Source organism: Heloderma suspectum, chromosome 1 (genome assembly GCF_057233095.1).
Source record: "Heloderma suspectum isolate Gila_16-S chromosome 1, 16-S_ref, whole genome shotgun sequence".
Lineage (NCBI taxonomy): Eukaryota > Metazoa > Chordata > Lepidosauria > Squamata > Helodermatidae > Heloderma > Heloderma suspectum.
Window position 1 is genome coordinate 427,236,758 of NC_139458.1, and position 27,061 is coordinate 427,263,818.

General features: G+C 44.2%; 1 protein-coding gene across 12 annotated transcripts in view; it reads left to right on the forward strand.

The window, feature by feature from the left end:
- Positions 1-27,061, forward strand: part of VRK2 (VRK serine/threonine kinase 2) — a 70,772-nt gene that overhangs the window by 24,170 nt on the left and 19,541 nt on the right. For all 12 annotated transcript variants that reach the window (XM_084829286.1, XM_084829291.1, XM_084829287.1 and 9 more), the window contains 2 exons: positions 4,070-4,202; positions 21,980-22,100. In XM_084829286.1, coding sequence (XP_084685412.1) covers positions 4,070-4,202; positions 21,980-22,100 — 254 coding nt within the window. The remainder of the gene's footprint in view (positions 1-4,069; positions 4,203-21,979; positions 22,101-27,061) is intronic.

The following is a 27,061-nucleotide window of genomic DNA, read 5'->3' on the forward strand; positions in this document are numbered from 1 at the left end:
ATTGGCGGGAGATTCAGGACAAATAAAAGGAAGGACTTCTTCACACAGTGCAGAGTTAAACTATGGAACTCGCTACCACAGGATGTAGTGATGGCCACCAATTTGGATGGCTTTAAAAGGGGGTCAGACAAATTCCTGGAGAAGGCTATCAATGGCTACTAGTCTTGATGGCTATGTGTTACCTCTAGTACCAGAGTCAGTGAGCCTGTATACACCAGTTGCTGGGGAACATGGGTGGGAGGGTGCTGCTGTGCTCATGCCCTGCTTGTGGGTTCCTGGTCAACAGCTGGTTGGTCACTGTGTGAACAGAATGCTGGACTAGATGGGCCTTTGGTCTGATCTAGCAGGGCTCTTCTTATGCTCTTATTCTGTTCTTCTTTGTTCTTTTATTCTGGTTCTATTGTTATTTTGTGGTTTTAATGCTTTAATATTTTATATTGTTTTACTGTGTGCTTTTTGGTTTTAATTTTTCTGAACCACCCAGCAAGCTTTGGCTATTGGGCGGTATAGAGATGAAATAGAATCATACAATAGTAGGGTTGGAAGGGGCCTACAAGGCCATCGAGTCTAACCCCCTAGAAATAAGAACATAATAAATGTTCTTATTTCTAGGAACATAGTTTGAAAGCCCCTGATCTACTCTAGTTTCCTCCCTTAAGCCTGCCTGAGTGTTCTCTACTTGTGTTCTGTTTGAGTAAGGGCCATAGCTCAATGGTAAAATGAGCATTTTGAATGCAAAAGTTCTAGGTTGACTCTCTGTCCCCTCCAGATAGGCCTGGGAAAGACTTCTGTCTGTGTCCTTGAAGAGCTGCTGCTGTTCAGTGTCAACAATACTGAGCCTGCTGGACCACGGTCTGACTAAGGCAGCTTCCTATACATCCATCTTTTATATAAAGCACCCATAACAGTTGCTCATCCAGGCTTTCCCTGGAAATCTCCAAGGAATGTCATTCCGCAACTCCCCAGGCTGCTGATTTCCTTGCGTAAACAACTCTCACAGCAAGGATGAACCTCCTCATTTTTCACCTAAATTGATCTCCCTGTAGCCCTGAAGCTACAATGGACTGGGTGAAGGATGGTTCCTGGTGAGATGTTTTCATGGCATTCTTTTCATCCCATAAAAGGCATTTGCTTTACATTACTTTAGAAAAAGCACTCACAAGGCTTTAAGAAAACATTTAAGCAAAGTCTAAATTGCACCTGACTCGCTATGTCTTGTGGTTTGTTTTGTTCTAAATTAAGCAAATCTCCTCTCCGCCTAGATGGGTGCAGCATATGGGTAAGGCCGCCTGTTACGTTACTCAGCTCAGCGATAGGATACCTTCAGTCATTTCCACTAAGTTACTTCTTCCGTCACACTGACTTGATGCATTATTGTCTTCCGGCTCAGCTAGGTTAGGTACCAAGCAACACAAATCCACTAGAGGATACAGGAGAAAATAGAGTCGGTCAACCTGACAAAGCTTTATGTCTTGTCCCAGATTTCCAAACACCGCCTCCAGTCTTTAATCTTTGTATCGCAGTTTGTACAGGTCCGTCAGGTGAGAAATATAATCAGTATTATCTTAAAAAGCTGTTGCCCCTGCAGGAAGAGAGCTGCAGTCTTGGTGCCACACTCCAAATAGGCACAGGAGATGCTGCGGCAAGAAACTGGTTTGTTTTTTGGGGTTTTTTTAAAGCCACAGATCCAGCCAACCCAAGAATGTAAACCTGCCTGAAGCACAAACAGGAATCGGTAATTTTAACAGAATCATCTACAAGATAGCCTGCCTGCCTTTTTATTATTATTTTTTTTAAAAAAAAGGAGAGAAGAAAAAGAAGCCCATCAAGAGCAATATAATTAAATTAAGAGGGAGGTCACTCTTGTGCTGCTCATATTTTTCAGGGCAGGAATTTGCCTCCCAGGAGAATACAAAACTAGTTAAAGAGAGGCACAGAAAGTAGTTTCTTCAACTTAGTGGCTGGCAAATTAAGGCTTTCTTCCTTCTTGTTATGCCGGCTATGCGCAACAGATGGCTACTCCCAAATGCAGCTGTAGGAACCTCAAGGACAGCGCTCTCTGCTGCTGCTAAATGGTTTCCTATTAACATGTGTCCTCAGTCTCGCATGTAGACATGTACTTTTGACTGACGCACATTTTTCAGATCTTGGGCTTAGGGTTGCAGTGCACATTGGGGAAGCTCCCCGTTGCACTTACAACTGGGGGAAACTAGCAATAGACCCCAGACCAAGGTGTGCATAACATTAATACGTATTTAGTTACAGAGGTTAATGAATATGTAAATCTGGTACAAAATAGGTATGAGGTATTTACAAAACTGTGCATAGCTTGGACCAACAGCTTATTCCTTTAATCCTATAAAGCTGGGGTGGGCAACTTATGGCCCTCCAGATGTTTTGGCCTGCAACCCCCATCAGCCAATGGTGAAGGATGATGGAGGTTGTAGGCCGGAACATCTGGAGTTGCCCACAAGTTGCCCACCCCTGCTATAAAGAGAAGGAGGAATAAAAATCTGGTGCAACAGAGAAGCATACAAGCATAGAGAACTCTTGGGAGGAAGAGAATAACAAAAAGAACTTGTATATTTTTGTGAAACCTTAGATTCTTGGGGAGGGCCTTCTTCCAGATCAAAAAAGGGAGTCTAGATTAGGCCTGTCCTAAACCCCAGGGGTGAGATACAGAATTGAAAGATCTAGGTTCCAAAGCTCTGTTTGCCGTAGGTGCCTTGTGCAAAATTAAATAATAGGGTATTTAGGTTGGCTTTGGATACAACAGAGGTTCTGCGTGCAAACTCCTGGGTGGGGATCCATAATCTTTATGGATTCTAATGACTGCTGGTTGGCTTACCAGTGGGGACAATGCTCTCTGACACGGTGCTTCATACGCTTTCTTTTTAGGGTCCAGGTGTTAGGAGTATACTTGAAATGGCAGCAAGGCTGAGATCCTTGGTAACGTTCCTACTTAGAGCTGTTAACAGGAGATGCATAAATATGTTCTTGGAATCCACCTGCCAGCATAGGTTTTAGTTACAATTTAAAATATATTTTCCACAACAAAATGCTGCTTATTCCCAAATAAATGTATTTAGCAGCAGAAGCAAACTTCATTTTCCTGTACTTCTGATGGTTCCCCTATTTAAGTGAGTTTAAAATTCAAAACTGCACATGCTCAGAGTATATCTTTTTCAAAATCATGATTGGCAAGCAGATGTTCATTTATTTTCCGCTTGGTTTGCTCTAATGTATTAGAAATGTAGATGTAGTTGTAAAGCAAGGAATGGTGGTAGGGAGGGGAGAAGAGAGATGTTAGTTGTGTGTTTTACAACTGAAGTAATATACATGGCTGTCTAAAGTTCAAGCAGAAGACCATTAAATCCTGGGTCTAAAATTACCTTGCAACACCACCAACTGCCATTTTGTTGAACTCTGCCAAATTCAGACCCTGCAAAACTGACCATACTGAGCCTTCAGGATATCATGGGGTTCAGTGTTTTGGGGAGGATGGGTTTTCCCAGAAAACATTCAAAATCCTCTACTCAACTACAAAGAGACATTCAGTTCTGGAGCCTTTTTCCCCCCTGGTAAGAAATTGGTATGTTATGCAGTTGACTTTTGTGAAATGTCCCCTTCGCCTTCTTTTCTGTAACCGTTATGAACTTGTTGAAGGGCTGGCTGTTGAAAGATGGGATCTGTCGTGTCTGTGTGTGTGAGTGTGTTTAGTAAGGAGGAGAAGGGGTCCCATAAGCAGCATGAAGACAGATAAAAGACATATTGCACTTTATGATGTCTGGATGCCCACCTGGAGAGAAGAGAGCTTAGGAACAAAATAGACTAAAATCCTATTCTGCACTGAAATAAGATGGGGGTATAGGAGGCACACAATGTAGGAGGGGGAGGTAGCTGTTAGTAGCCCCCAGATGTACATATTTTATCCTGAGGTGCCATTTGGCTTAATAAAATGCAGATCTAAGAGTGTCCTTAAGCCACCATTTTCCTCCGGCTTAATTAGAAAGGTTATACTTTTCAGAGGACAAAAGCATCATTCATTTCTCTTGTTCATGTCTTCCAGGTTTATCTTGCTGATTATGGACTCGCCTACAGATATTGTCCCAGTGGGAACCACAAAGAGTATCAGGAAAATCCTAAAAAGGGCCATAATGGGACAATAGAGTTTACCAGCTTAGATGCCCACAAGGGAGTCGGTAGGTTTTTTCCCCTCTCTTTTTCTCTCCTCCTCCCCTCTGCCCCTTCAAACAATTCAGAAGAAATCAGTAATCGGCCCGCTTGAAGCAAACTGGAGTGCTGGTGGATTTCATTGTGGGCCCATGCATAGCGTCCTCCTGTCCAGCTAAGGTCAGCGTGCTTATCCATGCTGTGACAAAGGCGGACACAGTGCAGAACAGAGAGAATTCTGTGTCCTTGTTTCCAGAAACTACAGAGAATTCTTGTTTCCTTGAAGATGCAGCCTCTGAGTATACTCTGGTGTCCTTGTGCTGTGGGGTTTGAGCTGGGAGCTCTGTTGGCTCTTCCTGCACTGCTAGGGTCACCGACTGGAGGAGGGGAGCAGAGGAAGTCCGAGTTGGAAAGGTTGCACCACAGGGCTAGAATTTTCATGAGCCCGGAGAGCGGGTCCCTTCCAGGCAGCAGTATGCTCTGTAGCTCCAAGAACTGCTGTTCTTCCTCAGTCTGGCTTCAAGGAAAGCCACTCAGCCGGCAGTGCACAGACTTCAGGCGTGTCAGTTTTTTACTTGTTGGACCCCCAAGATCTACCAGCCAGAAACAGGTGCAAAAGACGTATACTTTGAATGAAAGAACAGGGTGCCTCTGAGCACTAGGAATTTTCCTCTGAGCCTAGGAATTTTTTTTCTGGTTCCAGAACTGAACTGAGTTTGGAGCGCCTTTCATACAAAAATCCACTCCTAGTTACCCCCAGGTTTTCTTCATTTCAGCAGCCTAATTAAAGTGGGAAAAATCATTTTGTTGTTGCTGTTGGTAAACCGTTTGGAGTCAGAAACCCTTTCCAATCCATTACAAATCACCTAGAGATCTACCAGTAGGTCTCAGTTGACCCTCTGCACCCCCCTGCGTTAGGCTATTCCTAGGGAGGGGTAGATCTGTCAAGCTCGATCTTGTAGATGTTCTCAGTTTTCCACTGTGAAGATCTTTCCGTCCCAGTTCCACAGAAGTTTGTTTTTCTCTACACAAAAATCTGTCCACATTTTTCTTTGTGCAGTTTTCAAATGTGTGCATGTTGTTGAACGCATTTTTCTTTCACAGAGTGTATCGCACACTCGGAAATGTGCAGATTTCTGGCTGCAAATTGCATTCGATTCTGGGAGGTGCAGATTGGTAAATCCGTTAAAAAACAACATTGGTGGAATGAATTTTTCACCCAACCTTATGTATCCCTTTATGTCTCCAGACACCCTGCCTGTTGCTTGCCTCTTCTCCTGCAGATATTCAGTGCCGCCTCGTCATTTCAGGGAAGAAGCTGGAAACATGACACATTACCATCCTTCTGTTTTTTTGGGGGGTGGCGGGGGAATATGGCTTCTGCATGTGACCTTAATTGGCTACATTTGCATTCATGTTTTTTTAAAATAATATTTTGAATGGCTAAAATGTACCCTGACTAAGTAGGCAACAGACTTTTAATGACTATTTTTAAAACAAGAACTTTTGCATGTCGTTGGTGACAAGCACCATCTTAAGAGGCATTCTGTCTCCCCCGACCCCACCACCTCTTCTTTTCACAGAAAGGAATGCCTCTTTTAAGGTGATGCCCGCCTTTTCCAATACACACACATGCATAATCTAAAAACAAAGCGTGACCGTTGCTTCAGAAATACTGTTTGATTCCTATGCAAATGTAAGAGATCATTTAAAAGTTCATAAAAATGGGATCAACAAAGGTTTCATGCATAGGAATAAAGTACGGCTGTGCTTTTTTTTTTTTTGGCTGGGGTGGATAGCCAGCTGGCAAACAACTGAAATTTGGTTCTGGCTTCTTAGTGGCTGTACTCAAAGTGGAATGGACAAGTTTTACCAAGAGTGCTGGCTTGTATTGCAGCAGGCAGAAAAAAGCAAATGCATGAGCGCAGGGTTGTGAAAATGAATCAGGTAAAGCATAGCATTCCATGTAAATATTATCCCCACATTAATACTCATCACTTGAATATGTAAATATACACGTTAGCTATTTGCAGTAGCATGGAGAAATTTGCCCTTTCTATTTGGTGAACAGCATTTAATGTCTATGCTAAGCCTTGGCCTGTATTGTACAATGCAGGATTCTCAAACATTAGATTAGGAAAAGTTTAGGTATGAAACTCTGGTTAGAGTAAGTCAAAGATGGGCATCTTTTGAAATTGAATGGGTCAAATTCTTCGGTATCCATCACCTGCGGGGTGGGTTGTATGCATTTTGTTAATTTAAAAAAAAAAAAGAATTTATATCTTGCCTTTTTGTCAAAAAATTGTCATCCAAGGTGGCTGACAGAATAAAAACATCAATTTTTTTAAAAAAGACAGAGATGGGACCAACCCAAAATATAAATACTGCTGCTGCAAAATATGTTAAAAGACCACCCCTCTGCATCTCTAAAAGCCCTTCTACAAAGTCATGATTTAGACATGCACTGGGGAATAGGCAGTGGGCTTTCCCAGGGAGGGTGTTCTGCAACAGAGGTGCATTGACTGAAAAGGCCCTGTCATGCTTACTTGGCTGCTGAGCGTAGGGTTGGTGGTGGGGCACAGAGCAGGGCCTCCTGTGTTGAGTGAAATGTACGGTTGGGTATATAATAGGAGATTGTGGGTGTAGTTCATTTGCATGTCCCATAGAGCCCCTGGGCGCACTGCTTCTGATCTGAGCAGTGCTGTTTCCAGACAAAGTTAATGGTGTGCCCAGCCATCTGGGTGTGCTTTTATTTCATGCATGAAACTATGCAACCCAGATCAGGAGTGGAGTGCAACTCTTCTCTCCCTCTCCCTCATTGGTTCCAGTGTAACTGGTTTCCCACCTTGGTGATCATTTCAGTTCCTTCCCGACTCCATTATGCGACGCTCATGGGCAAGATGACTCTTGTTTCATATTAAATCATCTCAGCTCTTGGTCTTGCCTCATTCTTTTGCAAGCTATGTGAAGTGTTAACTTAAAAAAACCCCTCTCTCTTTTTTCCAGTAGCCTTTCATATATCTTACTTATTTAAACTCACTTTGACGGTATTGGAAACACATTTGCAGGTAAATTACATACATAGTCCTTTTATTGGATATTGATTGTACTGCCTTGCATTCCAAGGCAGACTTAATTCAACAATTCCCTAATTAGTTAAAGTCATAACCTGTGTCTTGTATTCATTTACCATTAATTAAACCTCAGCTGTTTATTACACTGCAGTCCAAATTCAATAGCCAGCCCAAAGAGCCATAGAAAAGGAGTGGAAGGTCAATATTGAAAATATATGGCACGGCATGTGTGTCCCTCCCCCCGATGGCTGCCTTGCTTGCAGTCAATAATGGTCAATGCAACACGACTTTCTTAGTTGCTATGTCAGCAAGACACAAAGTCAATTCTCATGTTATGCTGGTGCAGAACCCCCCAAAACAAATAAAAATAAATGTGATTATTACCAAACTTTGGCTTTTGTTTAACTTGAGATATTTGGCTCCTTTGGAATTTTGCCTAGAACTCCCTACCCTGCCAACTGTCTTTCTGCTGCGATCTCTCATTTCTTTCAGATCCCTCCTCAAAGCCTAGCTCTTCCATAAAGGCTCCAACTTAATCCCTTGGTCCTAATCCCACCCTACGTAATTGTCACTGCATGTATTGCAGACAAAGGGTGATTGTCACTCACCCTTTGTCTCCTCCTGTTACCCTTGCCTCTGTCTTGCTTCTCCCCTCCTTGTGAAGTCCTTGGGATTGGGAAATGTAAAACTGAGTCAGACTGTTGGTATATGTACTCCAGTACCGTCTGCTTTGAATGCTGGCTGTTCTCCAGGTCTCGGACAAAGAGAGGTTTTGCCCAGCTGAGATCTTAGTAACTGGAGTTGCGAGGACCTGAGCCTGCATTCAGAACGTGTGCTATGTTCCCATTGAGCTATGCTCCCTCCCCGTAGGTTCCTCCACAAAGGTTCATATGTGTTTGATGGTGCTATATAGATAATAGGTTCTGTGCCTAAAGGAACAGCCCCCCCCCCCTTTCTGCTGCCCACTTTGAGTAGAGAGAGAGCGTGTACGTCTGCAAACATTTGTGGTCATTAATAGCTGCTGAACTGTTATCTTAAACTAATACTTTCTAACGAGTTTTACTTGGCGCAAACAACTATATATTATTGCTTTTTCTATTAAAAGGACCATTGACCATGTAATGTAGAGGGCCTTGATAATTTGCCAGCACTGTTAAGACCTGCAGTCATTTAACACTGGTCATTAGGAAAAATGAAATGGGACTCTTGCGTCTCTCTGATGCTGAGACAATTGCACTGTTTGACCTTCTGGAAGCATTTTGGAGTAAAGAGGCCATAATAGGCAAGCAGTTCCTGACCCATGCAATGAGATAAGGAGGAGAGAAATCTGTTAAGTCAACTGCAAGCTGTTTGGCTATAGAATGGTGAGTCTTGCTCCGTAAAAGACGCCTGCTGTATTTTATGTAGGAGTAATCAAGTGAAAAATGGGATGTGGTGGCCGCAAGTTGGGTGACTTGAGCTCTTGCTGTCTCAGGGGCATAAGGACTGGCATTACAATAGCACTCAGGCTCTTTCTACAGACCCACAAATATCTAAATTCTCTGATAGTTTAATTGTACACATTCAATACATCTACATCATGGTTTATGTTATCTGTTTGGGTGATTTATTTTTGGTAAGGTGGAATGGATCGACAGAAAAGGCATTTATCAGCTTTTCTTCACATTCATGAGGGCTAGAAACTTGATTTTTTGTTTTGAAATTCACAAAAGGCAAAATTCTCAAGCTACCGAACTTTGTGCCAAAGGTTGGAGTTTACAGATTTTATTGTGAGCCACTTCGAGGGCTGTGTCTACCCAGAATTTTGATGTGCAAATTTGAAAGATAAACTTCAGTGCAGTGGGAAACACCCCTTTCGTTTCTGGAGCTTCTTTCCTTGCAGAATGTGATGAGAAGCCAAAGGCTTCATGGCCCTTTTGAATCACAGCTAGTTTGGGTTTGATAGTTTGCCTCCTTAAGAGAAATTGCTTTTATGTTCCGATGAGACTTCTGGCAGAGAAACTGAGGTCCTGGGAACATTGCCACAGTGCATTGACACAGAGCTGAACGTGATCACTGTGGGGTCCCTGGTTCATTGTTTGTAGGCATTTCAAGGGGGTGGGGGGAGGAAATGCATTTTTAAATCTGACTGCAGTTTGGTGGTGCTTTGCAACTTTAGTCTCCGAGGAGATGATGTCGCTTAGCCTCCATGCTGCAGTAGTAGTAGTAGTAACTAAAAACTATTAATAATATTCGGTTGATAATATACTGACTCCTTCCATGTTCCTTCTACTTCCAGCCGTAAAACAGTAGTGCATGAAGGAAAGGGAGGAGCCGTAGCTCAGTGGCAGAGCCCCTGCATTACATGCAGAATGTCCCAGGTTCGATTTCCGGCTTCTCCAGGTAGGGCTGGAAAACCTCCTGCCTGAAACCCTGGAGAGCCGCTGCCAGTCAGTGTCGACAATACTGGGCAAGATGGACCCAGGGTCTGCCTCAGTATAAGGCAGTAGCTTCCTCTGTTTCTATGAAATCAGCTACAGTAGCTCAGATCCCATGGCAGTAATATCGGAAGGGGTCCTAAGCTGAACCTCAGGAAAAGCTTCCTGACTGTTAGAGCAATGCGACAATGGAACCCATGACCTAGGGAGGCGGTGGGCTCTCCCACACTGGAGGCATTCAAGACGAGGCTGGACAGCCACCTGTCGGGGATGCTCTGACTTGGATTCCTGCATTAAGCAGGGGGTTGGACTCGGTGGTCTTGTAGACCCCTTCCAACCCTATGATTCTATGATTCTAAGACACGAGCTTTCTTGAGCAGCTAGGCTAGATAGCTGAACCCACCCTAGGACGTTCCTGCTTCTGGCCCCTCCCCGCTCATCTCGCATTGTATCACTAAGTGCATCTGAACCTGGGGAGTTGTCACAAGCAATTTGTAGTGTGGATCATGGTGGGTCTGATATTTGTAAAGGGAGGGTCCTTAGCTCAGTGTTGGAGCACATGCTTGGCATGCAAAAGGTCCCAGGTGCAATCCCTGGTATCTGCAGGACAGGTTCCTGTCTGAAACCTGGAGAGCCTCTACCAAGCATAGATCAGGGTAGCCAACCTTTTGGGGGGCCTGTAGGCAGAATTGGCAATTTGAGAAACTGTCCTGAGCACCACTACAAAATGGCTGCTCTAGGAGGCGTGGCTTACCAGTCAGAAGTGACAGGAGTCCCGTTTTCTTTCTCCCCCCCCCTTCCTTTTCCTGGTGGCTGGACAGCCTGCAGAGGAAAGCGTCAGCCTGCAGCTGCCCACCATCTTTGTTTCCTAAGAATGTCTCTGAGCCCCACGTGTGGCCCAGAGGCGTTCATGAGGCACGCGGGTGGCAGCAGCTGGAGGCCCCCACTTTGCTCTGACGTGATCCCAGCTGCCTGTAAGAATTTTAGTTAACTCAGAAGTGGGAGGGGCACGGCACCTTGGCTGGCACTAAGAAAGGTGTCCCAGGGTGCACTGTTGCCCACAGACGCCATGTTACCTGCCCTGCCATAGATAATACTGAGCTATATAAATAATGGACCAACTCGGTTTAAGGCAGTTACTTGTGTTCCTCTGCCCCTCGTGCAGAACGGGGTTTGTTTGGCCTGTAAAACAGAATTATGACCTACTTTGAGACAAATACGATAAAATAGCTGTAAAGCCATAAAAATGCTAGATAAGTAATAAACATTTAGCATTTTTGGCTCTTATTCCTCTAAATTACAACCCTTGCGCTTAAGACCAATGGTCTAAGCAACTCTACGATTGGCTAGTTTTTATCCTGGAATCTGACCAGATCTTACCGAACATCTATTTTTCTGAGAGCTGCATTGTGTAAATAGCATTGCTTTTCCTGCTTGTTCCTTGATAATTAAAGAGAATTATACCTGCGTCAAGCATACCTCTTAAAAATTTGTTACATTGTTAGTAGTGTTAAAAAGTAATATTTGGATCAATGCGGCATATGGATTTTTGTAGATTTTCTACTCACTGAGGCATGCAGTCAATACCTAATTTCTCTTGAGATATACTGCGCTTAACATATCGAGCTTCTTTTAAATACTCTAGGCTCTGTGCACCAAGTGCATAAGACTGGTTTTAATTTGCCATCATTGATGAACATAAGAGGAATATGAACTGTCTGAATTAAATTTGTTCCAATATGTGTATATCAGTGTGGGGGTGGGGAGGCAGGGAGAGGGTTCAGGTGCCTTCTTCTATCCAATTCCTTTTAACAAGTAAATTACATAGCTGATGCTAACAGATTTGCTCCTTTTCTAAGAGAGCTGGAAATCAACATCTCAATATGCTTTATTAATTTGGAAAAGCCTCGCTGAAGCACGTCCATTCAACTACTTACAGTAATAACAGGACATTTTCACACATGAGGCTTAAACATGCAGAAAGGGCTATTGTGATGCAGTGGGAGTGTGTTGGACTGTTGGGCTCCGTTCCCCACTGGGCCATGAAGCTTATAGGGTAGGGTGGCCCCTCGAATAGTCCCATATCGAGTGAGGTTTATAATGAGGATTTGATTTTTCATTTCATTTCATTTCTACACCGCCCAATAGCCGAAGTTTTCTGGGCGGTTCACAAAAATTAAAGCCACAAAGGGCAGCTTAAAACAATATAAAATACGAAAGCTTAAAACCGCAATATAACAGTACAACCAGAATAAAACCTAGCAGCAATGCAGAGATTTAAAATACAGATTAAAACACCAGAACTAAAAGACTAGGAAGATAAAACGCTGAAATACTTGGAGAATAAAAAGGACTTCACCTGACGCCGGAAGGAGTACAACGTAGGTGCCAGGCAAACCTCTCTAGGGAGCTCATTCCACAGCTGGGGAGCCATAGCGGAAAAGGCCCTTCTCCTGGTAGCTATCTGCCTCACTTCCTCTGGCGGGAGCTCACAGAGAAGGACCCCCTGAAGATAATCTTAGGATCCAGGGAGGCTCATATGAGAGGAGGCCATTTTGTGATAAAGGACATGCAAAGTGTCTTATGAAATTAAAATAATGCTGAAATCCTTACTTGAGAGTAAGCCCCATTGAATAGAGTGAGACTAAGTTCTGCATAAGCATGCATAGGATTGCGCTGTTTGGCTGCAATCTTATACACACCTGGGAGTAAGTCTTATTGAACTCAGTGGGGTTTACTTCTGGTGTATAGGATTGCATTGTAAGGAAAATATAGACCATATACAAATTACAGGAACGTAAAAAAAGTGGATAAAACAGCAGCAGATTAGAACCAAAATGGCTAGTTAAAAAACCCAACAAAGCAAATTGATGTGATACAATCTAAAACGCATTGAATGATTTGTTAAAATATTTATATACTGCTTTTCTGAAAAGATTCGAAGCAGTTTACATAACAAAAGTACAATTTAAAAACAAGCAATGTAAGCCTAATATATCAACAACATAAAAAGCCACACAAGACAAGCCTGAAAACTATTTTTAATCAAAGCTCTGTATTTATTCTTCGAAAGGAAAGGAAGCAGCTAACTGTAGACTGCTATGAATAGAATGTTGGATCTGGACCGGGTAGACCAGAGTTCATATTCCAATTCTGCTGTGAAACAGTTAAGTAGGTGCTTATGGGCAAATTACCAATTCTGCCTGACCTTCTTTACAGGGTTGTTGTGAGGTTAAGACGGGATAGCTACGTGGTACCCTACCCTGAACTCTTAGATAACATGATAGGCTGAGGCACAAATGTGCTTAATTATTTTTTTTTCCAAATTCTTTTGCATTTGTTATTGGAATGTATTAGTTATTGTTATTGATATTGTTACTATTTTTAGGTTTCTTTCTTAAATAGCACAGGGTGGTTTACAACAAAATCAGACCCTGCAACACCTGAAAGAGTTATCCAGTAAAATACAACCCATAAAACAATGACAACATCAGTGACAGTCATAAAGAATTCGACTGATGTATTAAAAAGCCCATCATATGCCATCAAATGCCTGGGAATAGAGGAAAGTCTTAACCAGGTGCTGAAAAGATAACAGTGTTGGTGCCAGGTGGGCCTCTCTGGGGAGAGCATTCCATAATTGTGTGTGTATGTGTGGGTGGGTGGGGGGAACCACTGAAAGTCCCTCTCCCTTGTTGCCATCTTCCAAACCTCCCTTGGTGGAGGCACCCAGAAGAATGTCAGGGATGAGTCTAAGCACTTTGAGATGTCTGACAGTTCTGATTCTGAATCAGAGTTCGAGCAGCAGCTAGATCAGAGGATGAGGGACCCTCCCTTGTGAACCAAAACGCTGGAAGAGAGTTTTCCCAAGACCTTGACCAACAGATGGCCCAGGCTGAGTCCCTGCCCACTCCCTCAACTGGCAGAACTCAAGTTTCGGAGGAGGAAGAGGGGTGTGACTTGAGAAACCTTAGGGCATGAAGCAAAGTGGGAAAAGTTAGGGGCAGGGCTCAGATGGTCCTCCCGGATAGCCACTCTTGGAAGCCAACATAGGAGGGAGCCACCCTAAGGGAGGGGCATACTTGCAAAGCTAGCTTTGTCGGGAAGTTCATACCCCAAACTGCCAGCAACGTTCTCTCCCTCTGGTTCGTCTCCTTAGCTTAGAGATTGTTGATTAGTTGTTTAGCGCCTGGGGCAGTCTGAGAATTTCCTTGAATGCATTTGTAGAGAGTCTAGTCTCTAGCAAAATAGTCATATTAGCCTGAAGCTTTGTCTGTTGTGGTGTTGATTGTGAAGGGAAAGGATGATCCAGTTCTGACAAAGAGGGACTTGGAGAAATGTAAAACCAACGTTAGCCTGGTTCTGGAGAAACAGCAGATTGGAAACAAGCAGCTGACTTTCACAAGCGGCATCTTTGGGAGCCAAGGAAGTTGTTTCACCAGCTCTGGCCTGGTCCCAGTGGAGACCCTATAATAGAGATGAGAGGCTGTGCCCCCTCCTGATTCTTGGCCAGGCTCCGCCCCTCCTGATTCTTAGCCAGGCTCCTCCCCTCCTGATTCTTGGCCAGGCTCCACCCCTTCCTGATTCTTGGCCAGGCTCTGCCCCCTCTGGATTCTTGGCCAAGCTTCGCCACTTCCTGATTCTTGGCCAGGCTCCGCCCCTTTGATGCAAGCATGAGCCTCCCTCCAACGCTAACCCTTATGAGTAGTCTCATGAGATGGGTTGCCTCGTGTGGCTAGCTGGGCATTTAGCCAGCAGCCCTGAAGTTCCTGTCTGTCTTGTTTTCTCTGTACTGACATCCCTCAGAGGTGGCGTCTGGGGTGGGGGTGGGGGAGAACAACCCAGCTAGGATTCCAAGCAACTGGTACAGGGTCTTCTGGAGCTACAGCTGGAATGTGTGGGTCCAAAGGTTCTATAGGATGGCGGCTTCTCAGGATTGCTAACCATGCTGGGGTTCACCAGCATGTTGGCGGTTCCTGTTCCACCTTCTCCAAGATTTCAGGTTCAAGGTCGGGCATGATTTGACCCCGACAGCTTGTGAGTGCTTGAGCAATGGTTCCACGGTTCTGTTGTGGTCTGTGTGACAGCTCCCGACATCCCTGGAAAACGTTTGACACACAACCTGGATCTTTTGCGTGCCCCTCTGTTTCTCTTTCCTCCCGCTCTGACTGGAAAATGCCATTCGAAATCAGTCTTTTAGGATGTGGTTCTATGCGTGTTTAGAGAGAAAAGAAGTCCTACAACTCCCAGCATTCCCCAGCCAGCATGGCTGACTGGGGAATATTGGGAGTTGTAGGATGTTTTTTCCTATGTAATCATGCATAGGATTGTGTCCCTAGTATATTTAACTCTAGGAGGGAGCAAGAATATAATTACCTGAAACCATCATTACGAGAATTTTCTTCTCCTTCCCTCCCCACCCTTCCTTTCCTACCCCAGCAGAGTTAATAAACATCAATAGAAGGCATTGATAGACAAAATTATGTTGTTCTAGCCTCATTCTGACTTTACAAGTCATTTTGGTTACGATGGTGCAGGTGCAATCTGGTTAGGCTAAAGGTAGATATTGTGAGTGTATTCTCTTATTTGTGGCAGCAGAAATGCTATTTACTGATCAATCTGTTTACTTGTATTGTTAATTCTTTTAAGAGGGAAGGTTCTAAAAACAAGAACTCTTCCCTAAATGTGCAGAACATCCCTGTCATCTAGACATTTGGAGGGGATCGTCACAGTTGTATCTGTGTGGTTTTAATTGGAGATGGATGGGGTCTCCATGCAGGTCTCCTTTTCCATCCTCCACAGGTATTGAACCTGATTAGAGCTGTAGTTCAGTACTGCTTAGCATTAGACAGCCAGTAGTGTGGCATAATGGTTAGAGTGTTGGACTGGGACTCGGGAGATCGGGTTCTAGTCCCCACCCGTCCATAAAGCTCACTGGGTGAATTTGGTCAAGTCACTAACTCTGAGCCTAACCTACTGCACAAGGTCGTTGTGAGGATAAAATTCAAAGGAGGAGTATCATGTAAGCTGCCTTGGGTTCCTTGCTAGAGGAGGAGAAAGGGGCAGGATAGAAATGCAGTAAAATAAATATGTAGGGCAGCTTGCCCCAACCTTGCACCCTTCAAATGTGTTGGACTACAATACCCATCATCCCAGGCTGCATGGCCATGATGGTGATGGGGCTTGCAGTAGGGAGGAAAAATTCAGTCTGCCAGTGATGTCTGTTCTGCTGGTGGAAGGACACTGTTGGATACAACCCATGGATGCCAATGGTGGATTCCCTCTCTACGTAAATAATAACTTCAGAGACTGCGAGTTGGGGGTCCTTCAGGACCACAACAGGGAAGGAAACGGATTAAATTCCCCTTCCACAGTCGCTGTGATCCCAATTGTTCTCATCATCCCCGCCCTCCGCTGCCGTCGAGCAGCAGACGATATTTACATCTTTGTATTTAATGTGCACGTCTTTAAAAATGTGAACTTCGGCCCTTGCTGGTAGTGGCTTTCCAGGGTCGCAGGTTTTTTGCATCAGCTGCCACTTGGTCCTTTTAACTGGAGTACCAGGGATTGAACCTGGGACCTTTTGCATGCGAAGCAGGTGTTCCTACCACTGAGCTCTGGGGTCGGTGCTCTGCGTGGACTGAGATTAGTCTGGCCTAGAATGCACACGAGCACTTCTACGGCTGCACATTGTAGGGGAAAATGGATAATAAGCTGTCTTTTAAGGAAGCGTATCTGCCATTTATTTATTTGTTTATTTGTTTATTTATTTATTTAATGTATATTTTGCCCTTCGATAAACGTTTTCCAATGTGGTAAAAGGTACAAGGTAAAAATAACCCCCAAATAAGTAATAGAATAGAACAAAAAGCTTCAGCTGTTGGGCGGTATAGAAATGTAATAAATAAACGAAAAGGATCAGTACAACAGCAGACAAAAAGCAGTGGTTGAAAACAGCAACAAACAACTTGGCAGATACTTAAAATGTCTGGAAAAATACACTCGTAGCCCGTCATCTGCCTGCCTGAGGCTGGTGCCCACATCAGAGGAAGATTGGTGGGCTGGAGTTCAGGGAGGGAGCGTGCGTGAGATCCCAGGTTCTGCCCCTGGCATCTAGGCTTAAAGATCTATAGGAGGTAGGGAATGGAAAGAGCTCTGCTGAGGCCATTGCAGGAGTTCCTGCCAGTCATGATAGACAGTAGGCTAAATAGACCAGTGGACTTGAGTTGCTTCCAGCCCTTTTCTTTCCATAAAGGTGAAGGTGTCCCCAACCAGTCATGTCCGACTCTAGGGTGCGGTGCTCATCCCCGTTTCTAAGCCGAAGAGCCAGCGCTGTCCGAAGACGCTTCCGTGGTCATGTGGCCGGCATGACTGAACACTGAGGTGCACGGAACGCTGTTAGCTTTCCCGCCGGGGCGGTGCCTATTTATCTACTTGCAATTTCTTGCTTTCGAACTGCTAGGTTGGCAGGAGCTGGGACTGAAGACAGGAGCTCACTCCCTCACGCAGCACTCGGGTCTCGAACTGCTGACCTGCCTCTCAGTCTGCAGTTCAGCGTCTTAACCACTAAGCCACCGCGGTCCCTATTTCTTTCCATAGGTACTTAGTAATCCATTCTGTAAGACCACCTGCTCCAATCCCTTTCCTAAGGCTTAGAATCATTCGTTCATTTACAGTGTTTGTATACATCTAAACAGATTCCAGCGCTGTGAACAACAAAAGATAAAAAGAATAAAAACATACCAAAACATGTAATGAATAAAAGCAATATTAAAAGTTTTAAAAAACAATACAGTAAAAACATGGTGTCAGGAATGAATCTGAGCATGTGGAGATGTCTAGCAGCTCAGATTCAGAATGGGAACAGCCAGAACAGAGGGAGGGTCCCTCCCTAATGAGCTCAGATATAGATGGCTCAGCTTGAAGCCCCCCCCCCCCCGCCCTTTCCTCCACCACGAGAACCCAGGTTTCTGGGGAGGGGGAGAGTGAGGGGTGTGATGAGGGATGCTAGGGTCCATTGCAGAGCAAAGCGGGAAAAGTTAAGAGAAGGAATGCAGATGCTCCACCAGGTTGGCTACGCGTGAAAGCCTACGTAGGAGGGAGCCACCCTAAGGAAGGGGGATCCCCCCCAAACTAGTCTGGCCAAGAAATTCTTGTTCAAACTGCTGGCAACTTCTCTAACTTCCACTTTGGCTCCTCTACTGATATTCGTAATTGTGTGGATTAGCTGTTTTCATTGTAGTCTGAGAGTTTCCTAGATTTTGCATTTGTAAGGAAGCTAGTGGTTAACTAATGAAGCAGTGAGCCTGAAGCCTGATATCCTGGAGTGTGTCGATTGCGAAGGGGGAGGACGAAGGATTGTGACACATGGCTGGTCAATCAAGGAAGGCTTCTTAGAATAAAGACGTCTTCAGCAGGTGCCGAAAGCAACACCATGTTGGTGCCCGCCTGACCTCCAGAGGCAGGGGTTCCATAGAAAGGGAGCCACCACACTAAAGACTCCATTCAGGCCCTAGGTCCATGCGAAACCACCAGGAGCATCCCATCTGATGACCTCAGTGACCTGCGATATACAGCAGATAAAGCTTGAGCAATGTGTAGTCCATGCTTTTGTTTGGAAAATCAAAATAAAACTGATGCAGCTTTTATAAATTATGCATATTTGCCCTCTTGAGACTTGCAGGAGAGTAATTATTCAGAATAAGCAATGATGTGCTTATTTGAATGGCAGTGAAGCTCCACCCCTTTTCAACTCCTCTTTTCCCCCAGCCTCCAAATCTGGCTTCTCAACAGGCTGTCTACACCCAATGAAGCCCTTTATTGTTTGCTGTACCTTTAAGGACTTCATTTGTTTGCTGTAGCTCTAAGGAATTCTTGGCCGGTTGCCACATTTTGCATTTGTGTGGGGTAACCGCAAAAGATGCACAGCCACTCCCTAAAGCCTTGCTACTTTTGCTTCTTCAATTCCCATTGCTGTTGTCCTCCCCCATACACAACTGGTCACTGTCTCTTCAGTCTCAGCTACCATATTCCTTTAGCAACCCAGCTCTGGTTTATACTGCTACAGGAATAATATGCAACAGACATGGTTTGGCCATGACTGTCAAAAAGGATTATAAGTAGATATGCTTCTGTAAAGCCAGTTATTCTTGTAATAGCTTGATGTGATAAGGGTAGACATGGGCTGTAAAATGTACGGGTTTAAAATGTATATTGAAATGTACTTAGTGTGTATCATCTAGCACTAGACTGCTTCCACCACACAGAAATACTTATTTGGCTTAGAATGGTCACTGAAGAATTATGCTGTTAATGAGCAAATACCTACTTTTCATAGCTCAGGTTGGAAACATATATGTCTACAGAGAAATTGAACATAGTCTGATTCTAAATGAGAGTTGGACTTTTTGTTGGCGAAATATAGGTCTGTAAAAGTGACAGATTATAGTGAGGAAATGTTGGACTTTGCAGACGTGAAATTATCAGAATTCTCACTTTGTTTATGACATCTTAAAAATGAAGCAACATGTTCTCTTTCCTCCCCTCTCACATGCAACATTCAAATTTATCTTTTTTTAAATTAACAGGGAACCCCAGTAATTCTGCCTCGAGAATTTATTATTATTATTATTATTATTATTATATTATTATATTATTATATTACTTTAACTTATTTTCTGATATCAGAATTATGATTATTTGCCAATATTTTTATTATAACAATAAAAATATTCTATTCTCATAATCTGATGGTGGAAATAAAATAAAAGCAATGCAATACGAACAACAACAACAATGCAATACACGAAAAAAGTGTGGATTGTAATTGTGGGGTGCTGATTTTGACACAATGCAGTGTACATAGAATGTAACTTCCTATTTATTCACTGACTTTTCAGTGAAGACTGGACAGGTTTTATTCAAGGTAGCAAACTGACAAATAACACAAGGATGCTGATAAATGCCAGGCAGTATATAGCTTTCTATTTGGTATTAAATCAGCTTAGTTTTCTGAAGGTATCCTTAATAATTTCTTCTTGCGTGTCTCATTTTGGGCAGTTTCCGTACTTATTTCTTATGTGTTAATGCCTACTTATTTTGTGTGTATTTGTTAATGCTGTAGTGTAGGGAAAGGGAATGGTAAACTCTTTTTTCATTGCCAGAGAACAGAAAATGTAGAAACGATGCTAGCCTCCAAAAAATCTTGAATGTGCAATCTTAAATTTAGAAATCACAAACAGAAATGGGTTGTGTGTGTGTCTAAAATTTGGAAAACAACGTTGGTGTTGTTACATAGTCTGCAGAAGTGGAGAAAATCAGTCTTTCTGACGTCTTTCTTCTGAAGACCAGTTAACGATAGTTTAGCTACAGGAATCTAAATGATTTACCATTGACTTCTGACTTCGTATCAAATTTCATCCTCATCTGGGGTGGGAGTGTAAAGGGCAAAGAGGAATTGGGTCATTACCATTCTGAAGGGGAGAATTAAGAAAGGATATACACAACCGGGCATTAGATGGGGACAGCAATGTAGGGATGTGCAGACATGAATGGTAATATTTTGTGTCTTCAGCACTGGAATTATGACTATTTCTTGAAACAGTAATAGACTAGCAAGTGTTAAAAGACTGGTTTTGCTTTCTTTTATTCAAGTGAGTGAGCTTTTGGATTTAGGACGTAGTGGAAGGTAGCATAAGATACAACGACACCCATGGGGATAAGCTGGCATCCTGCTAGATTGAAGGGCCTTTCATAATCCGATAGTCTAGCAGCAGTTAATATAGAGAGAACATGTAAGAATTTATGTGCTTTCATCATAACAGAGAGGGGTGTGCATGTCTGTGCGGTAACAGGAACAGAGTTCTAATTGAACTGGACTTCCAAGGAGTTGCTTTTTATAATTAAAAAGTGTGCCAAGGAGGCCTCTGTTGGAACTCCTATAATGAAAGTTCATAATACAGTACCTGTTGGGTTAACGGCCACATCCTTTGAGGGTCATCAGTCTCTCCCCGTCTCCTTGCTGGATACAAGCTCTCATATACTTCATGCAGGACGCAGATGGAACTAGGGAAAGTGCAACTCTGTGAGACAGCCTTTGCAAACTGGCAGCTTCCACATGTGATGGACAACAATTCCCATTATCCCTAGCCAGGAAGTCATTGGCCATGGGACTTGTAGTCCCAGCGATATCATCAGCTTTCTTTTGAATAGTGGATTTTGTCAATGCATTTCTGGCCAGTTTCCCCTTGCTTTTCAGTAGTAAACTCAAGAGCATATTTCAGATATGTATGATAGAAGTGCTTAATTCTGTCTTTGTTTTCTTGATCTGTGTGCGGGGAGGGGTGAGGAATGAAGTTTAAAATAGCAGTTGATTGTGAGAGTTCTTGGATAATCTGTCTCGTTCCCCCCTGCACAACCGTTGCTCTTGGGAATAACCATTCTGTGTGTGGTTTTCAGTTCTCTGTCTCGAATACATGTTCTGGGTTTATGTCGCTAGGGGGAAAAATTGGAGGAGAAAAGAAGAGAAGAGAGAGAATCGCATATGTTTTAAGTCGACATGCAGCTTAGGCCAGCCTACGCTGACTTCATACCTTAGACTGTTTGCTTTTAATGATTTTGAAATAAAACGAGGTTTAAATGTAACGAGCTGTTCCAGCCAAAGAGCCAAGTAGGTTTATGATTTCAGCCTTTGCAAGAGAACTCCTGCATCTCATGCCGACAGTGCTGTCGGAGTCCTTAAGCCCGCTAGAGGGCACTGTTGCCATACCTTCCACCGTCAAACGGCTCTTGTTGAGCAGAGCAGGAAAGGCCATCATTGTTTAGTCTGCTCTCGAAGGGTCTCCGCATGACCAATGTGGACCCCATGGACTTCCTGGAACATGTGTTAGCAATTTAGCAGCAGACATTTATTTCTTTGTTTTACTGCCTGGCTCTTGGAGAAAGTGTTGGTGCCGGGTTATGGGCTGTCTGGATCATGTCAGAGGCCACAGGGATCAAGTTCATGTGACAGGCCAAGCTAAGGGAAGGATGAAGTCTGAGGAGGTGAGGAAACTGACCCTCTCTCTCAACAGCAACAAATCGTGGCCTGTCTGTGGACCGCAGCCAAAAGCCAGGCCGTTCAGAGTTCTTGGGACAGCTGAACAAGCACAATACAGTTTTGCCTGTTTCCCTAGTTCATCTAACTACAGCTTTAAGTTACTACAGTTCTGTTTCTGAAAAAATGGTGTATGTGTGTCTGTGGTGGTGCGGAACCCAACTTAATGTGCATTTCTCTCTTCCCTCCCTCTCCCCTTTAAACTCTCTTATTTCATTTAGCACCATCCAGACGAGGGGACCTTGAAATCCTCGGCTACTGTATGCTGCAGTGGATGTGCGGGAATCTACCCTGGGAACACAATTTGAAGAGCCCTGATGCTGTCCAGGCTGCAAAAGCAAAGTAAAGCATTATTTATTCTGCCACGACTTATTTAGATATGTGGCCCTGTCGCCAAAGCTCAGGACAGGTTACAGTGATGATTACACATTTGAACATGGGTGTGAGGTGTGTGTGTGGGGGGGTCTTCAAGAAATAGATCTTTCCCATAATCTAAGAACAGCTCCAGACAGCCAGCAAACCAGAAAACAGTGGCGACACCAGGGATAGATTAAATTAGACAGACAGACAACCTGTCTGCAACCTTATTTTAATTTCCCATTTATGATTCAGATATAATTTGTAGAAAAAAAGTGTCTTTCCTTCAAGTAGCTACAGGGGTCCCAAAATGGGAGAGCAGCTGGAGGGCAGGGCACTGGGGAGGGGTTCTTGTCCCCTCTCCCCAGTGGCATGGCCTATGCTGGCCTTCTCCAACCTGGTGCCCTCCAGATGTTTGGGACTTAAGCTCCTGTCAGCTCCAGCCAGCATAGGCAGTGGTCAGGAATTTTGGGCGTTATAGTCCAAAACATCTGGAGGGCACCAGGCTGGCCCACACGGAGGATAGCTGGCAGTTCTAATGGAATTTGCAGGTAGGAGAGCAGAGCTGTCAGCACAGGGCAGTGGGCGAGGTCCTTGCTCCCTTTGGCTTCTTCTGGTTGGGAAAGGACACAAGGTGTCTGCAACTCTTGCTCCACCAGCTGTTGGGAGTGGCCCAGGCTGTCCTGAGCCTTTCTCAGGCCTTGGGACAGCTGTCAGTCATGATTTATTATCAATTATTATGGGTGCAGGGAGGAGAGAGGGACCCTACGTCAGTAGTAGAGCATATGTGTTGCATGTATAAGGCTCCAGATTCAGTCTCTTATTAAAAGATTGCAGGCTAGGGGAGCAGCCTCCCATCGAAGTTAGCAGCAGTAGGCTAAAATCATGACCTGCACTGATACCTGCACTGAGCAGGGGGTTGGACTCGATGGTCTTGTAGGCCCCTTCCAAGCCTACGATTCTGTGATTCAAGGCTGCTTTGTACTTTCGACCACACTTGGATCCCACTCTTCCTCCAGGGAGTTCTCGGTGGTATTAATTAAATTCATACCCTGCTTTGTACCCAAGATGGGTCCCCAAACCAGCTAACAATTTTAATCCACCCAAAGGTACTTTATATTAGGAATAAGTAGAGGTGCTTATAGCGATCTTGTCCGGTCCCTGGCAAATGTTTTCACAACAGCCCTGCAAGATCAGCAGGTCGCTTATATTCCAGCTTAATCTAAGGCAGCTCTTCATGGTTAAATGGGGATTTGTACTCATTTCTGCCCAGACCAATCCTGTTCTAATCCTCTCTGTGCTATACTACAGTGGAAATCTGCTTAATTTGAATAGATTAACACAAACTGCCCAATTCTGCTTTTCTTAGCATATTATTTGGGTTCCCTTGCTGCCAAAGGTCAGAATTGTTTTTAAGGAAGGATTACATGCATTTTGCTTTTCTGGAGGCAGAACTGTGCAAATCAAAGAGAGATGCCCATGCATCTTGCTACACACAGTTTTATTTGCTGCTGCTTACTATACCGTTGATATTTCGCCCATCTATGTAGTAGCATAAGAAACATTAAGGATTAGGCATCAAAGGGATCTTGTTACTTCAAAGTAATAATTTTGCTTCCCCCCTATATATATGTGGGGTGTGCAGGGAGGTAATATTACTTTGACCCAGTTGAGCTAAAGATGTTGGATGCGCCTGATCTTGTCTGATCTCGGAAGCTAAGCAGGGTCAGCCCTGGTTAGTACTTGGATGAGAGACCGCCTGGGAATCAGGCTTCCTACATTGAGCAGGGGGTTGGACTTGAAGGTCTTGTAGGCCCCTTCCAGCCCTATGATTCTATGAACTCTGTGGCACTTTCCATTCTACAAGAATGCATTACAACTGCACTGAGTGACCATCACAGGTTTTTCAGAACACTTGCAATGCGATAACTACCTTTGGCTTGACTGGGACCAATGTTCGCTGCTTTGATTAAATGTTAAATTGTATAAGGCAGTGTCTCAAATTGTGGTCCACAAACCCTTGCTGTTCCCTGTGCTCCATTCAGGTGTTCAACAAAAAGCTTGCATAGCAGTTGAGAACACTGGTGTTTGGCCTTGCGCTTGAATTTTTTCTGACAATGGAGATAGAAGTTGTTTGGACCAGGGCTGGCTTATCAAACGGGCTAACAAGCTGCTGTCTTAAGGGCCATGACTTTCATCAGTTGGTGCTGATTTTGAGTGTTAGTTGAGTAATTAATTGTGTATATTTTTAATCTGCCCAATAACCAGTGTTCTCTGGGCAGATGTTACCAGTGCTGAAGAGGAAAAACTATAATTAAAGTACTATGTGTGTATGTCCTTTTGATTTATAGATCTAAAGAAGTTTATTAAGGGCGCAATCCTATGTGTGTTTAGGCAGGGAAAAGGCCCACAACTCTCAGCATTCCCCAGCTAGCTGGCTGGGGAATGCTGAGAGTTGTGGGCCTTTTCTCTGTCTAAAAATGCATGGGACTGCACCCTAAGTGGTCTAACATAGGGACATAGGAGGCTGCCTTATACTGAGTCAGACCATGGGTCCATTTAGCCCGCTATTGTTGACAGTGACTGGTGGTGGCTCTCCAGGGTTTCCGGCAGGAGTTTTTCGAGCCCTATCTGGAGATGCCGGGGATCGAACCTGGGACATTCTTCACGCAAAGCAGGTGCACCACCACTGAAGTATGGCCCCTCCCCAGCAATTTTCAAGTGGTCCCTGCAAAAATACGTTTGAGAACCTCTGGCGTTAGGGGTAACTTACTGTAAACATTGCTTTTGAAGTTCTAAATGTTGGTTTCGTTGTTGCTTTTGTTCATCAGCTTTGGGGCAGGGGGAAAGAAGGGATGATGGAATGTATACTGTGTACCCAGCAGGGATACTGTAATCAGCCCAGGCTAAATGTACCGTGTGTCGCTGCTGCTGCTGCTTTGCTCTCACTTGAGCAAGCTAATTTCTTGTGGCCCCGCATAGCCATTTCCTCAGCAGGCTGAACCTCACCTACGCTACAGTGAAATGTTGCAAGTGGCAAAGGCAGCAAACTTTTAAGTAGGGCAAGTCACAACAGCGGCACGCAATAGGGACAGCTGATCTACAGAAATCAATCTGCACATTCCGTGTGGCACTGGCTTTCTGCAGAGAGAGAGGAAGGTTAGCCTTCAGGCTGCGGCTGCATCTGTAAATGTTGGCTTGGTACCGTATTGTTTAATATTTTCCCCTTTAGGACTTCTGACCATTAGATTTCCCCACAACCTGCCTCTTATGCAATTCAACGTTCAGTCAATGTAATCCATCCAGCTGCTTTATTAATTCCACCATCAAGGATGAACTCCATGGAGGGATGATGCTTCCTTTCCCCGACTCGCCCACAAACATACCCCGAGACTCCTAACTAAAAGAATATACCATTTTTTATTCTGCTGAACTTTTTACCTTGGAAACTAGCGGTGACTGAAGGTAGGCTCATTGTTCGGTGATAGATCATGTGCTTTGCATGCGTAAAGTGCCAGGCTCAATTCGTGTCATGCCCTGCTAAAGAATCTCTGGTAACTGGACTTGGAATAACTTCCGTCTAAGGCTTGGACAACCACTGCTAGCCCATCAACGGTGCTCAGCTAGAAGGGCCAATGACCAAACTCTATATGAGATGGTGTCGTATATGTTGACTGCCCTCACTTGTGCAACACATTTTGTAAATAGCTGTTTTTGCTTAATGTCTTCGTAGCCCTTCATACGCTTGTGTGCACATCTTTATATTTTAGGGGAAGGGGCTAAAGCTTGGGGCCAGAGCACATGATTTGCTTGTCAAACATCCTCGATTGTGCTCTTGACAACTCCAGTTAATGGGATTTTGGGTAAAAGTGGTGGAAAAGTCCCCTGCTTGAGATGTATGGGAGAGCTGAGGCTGTTCAGTGTAGGCCTTCCAGATGTTGTGGGACTCAAATGTCCATCATCCCCAGCTAGTATGGCCAGGGATTGGGGTTAATAGGAGTTGTAGTCTAAAAAAATCTGGAAGGCACCAGATTGGGGGAAGGATGATATTGGCAATCTATTCACGTTCAATTATTAGTGTTACTTGGGGTAAGACAGCTCCTCATATTTTAGGTGAATATAGACTACAGAATTTGGAAGTGTGTGGTGCTGTTGAGTGCCAAACTGCCCGGAGTGTTTGTAGTCAAACAAAGCAGTTGATCTCTCAGTAAACAGCCTTTATTATGCGAATCAGCAAGATAAGCAGTGTTTCAGGTTCCAGACTTTTGCGGCCTCCAGCAGCTTGGAGCCAAGATCTCTAATTAGCTTTGCACAAAACTACATAGAGGACCTGAAGATCCCTTTGATGGATGCGCTATTGCTGGGAGAGTTGCAACAAAACTGGTGCCAGCCAGAAACATGAAACCTGAGTGGCTTTTCTAGCCCTGCCCTCAGTTAGGATCTTCGCCTAGGGACCTCTTTTGATGGGCCAACCTGGTAGAACGCCTGACTTCCTGATGTTGCTCCTCCCTCCCGACCCAGCATCTGATTCTGGTGTCCGTCACTCCCAACTCCTCCCTCCCCATAAGGTCTTGTATTCTCACAGATGGAGAAGTTTCTGTTTGGTTCTGAACCAACTGATTAATGGTCATCTGGAGAGATTCCGCCCTTTAACTGCCTCCCTGCTCTATCTCCTGAAACCTTGAAAATTCCCCACCGCTTCACCCTCTTCGTTATTGGACTCTTGAGTCCATTCCCATGCCCTCATGAGATGCTTCTGCAGAGATACTGGGCCCAATCCTTACAGGTGCTTAGGCATGGGATTTTTCTTTTTCCAAATCTTCAGTCACTGAACTTGAAGGAGATACATTTGGGCTTAGTATTTTTATATTTATCCCATGCTTTTAATGAATTTGAAATAATTAAAAATCTTCACACAGGCTTCTCTCGTACTGCAAGTTCCCCAT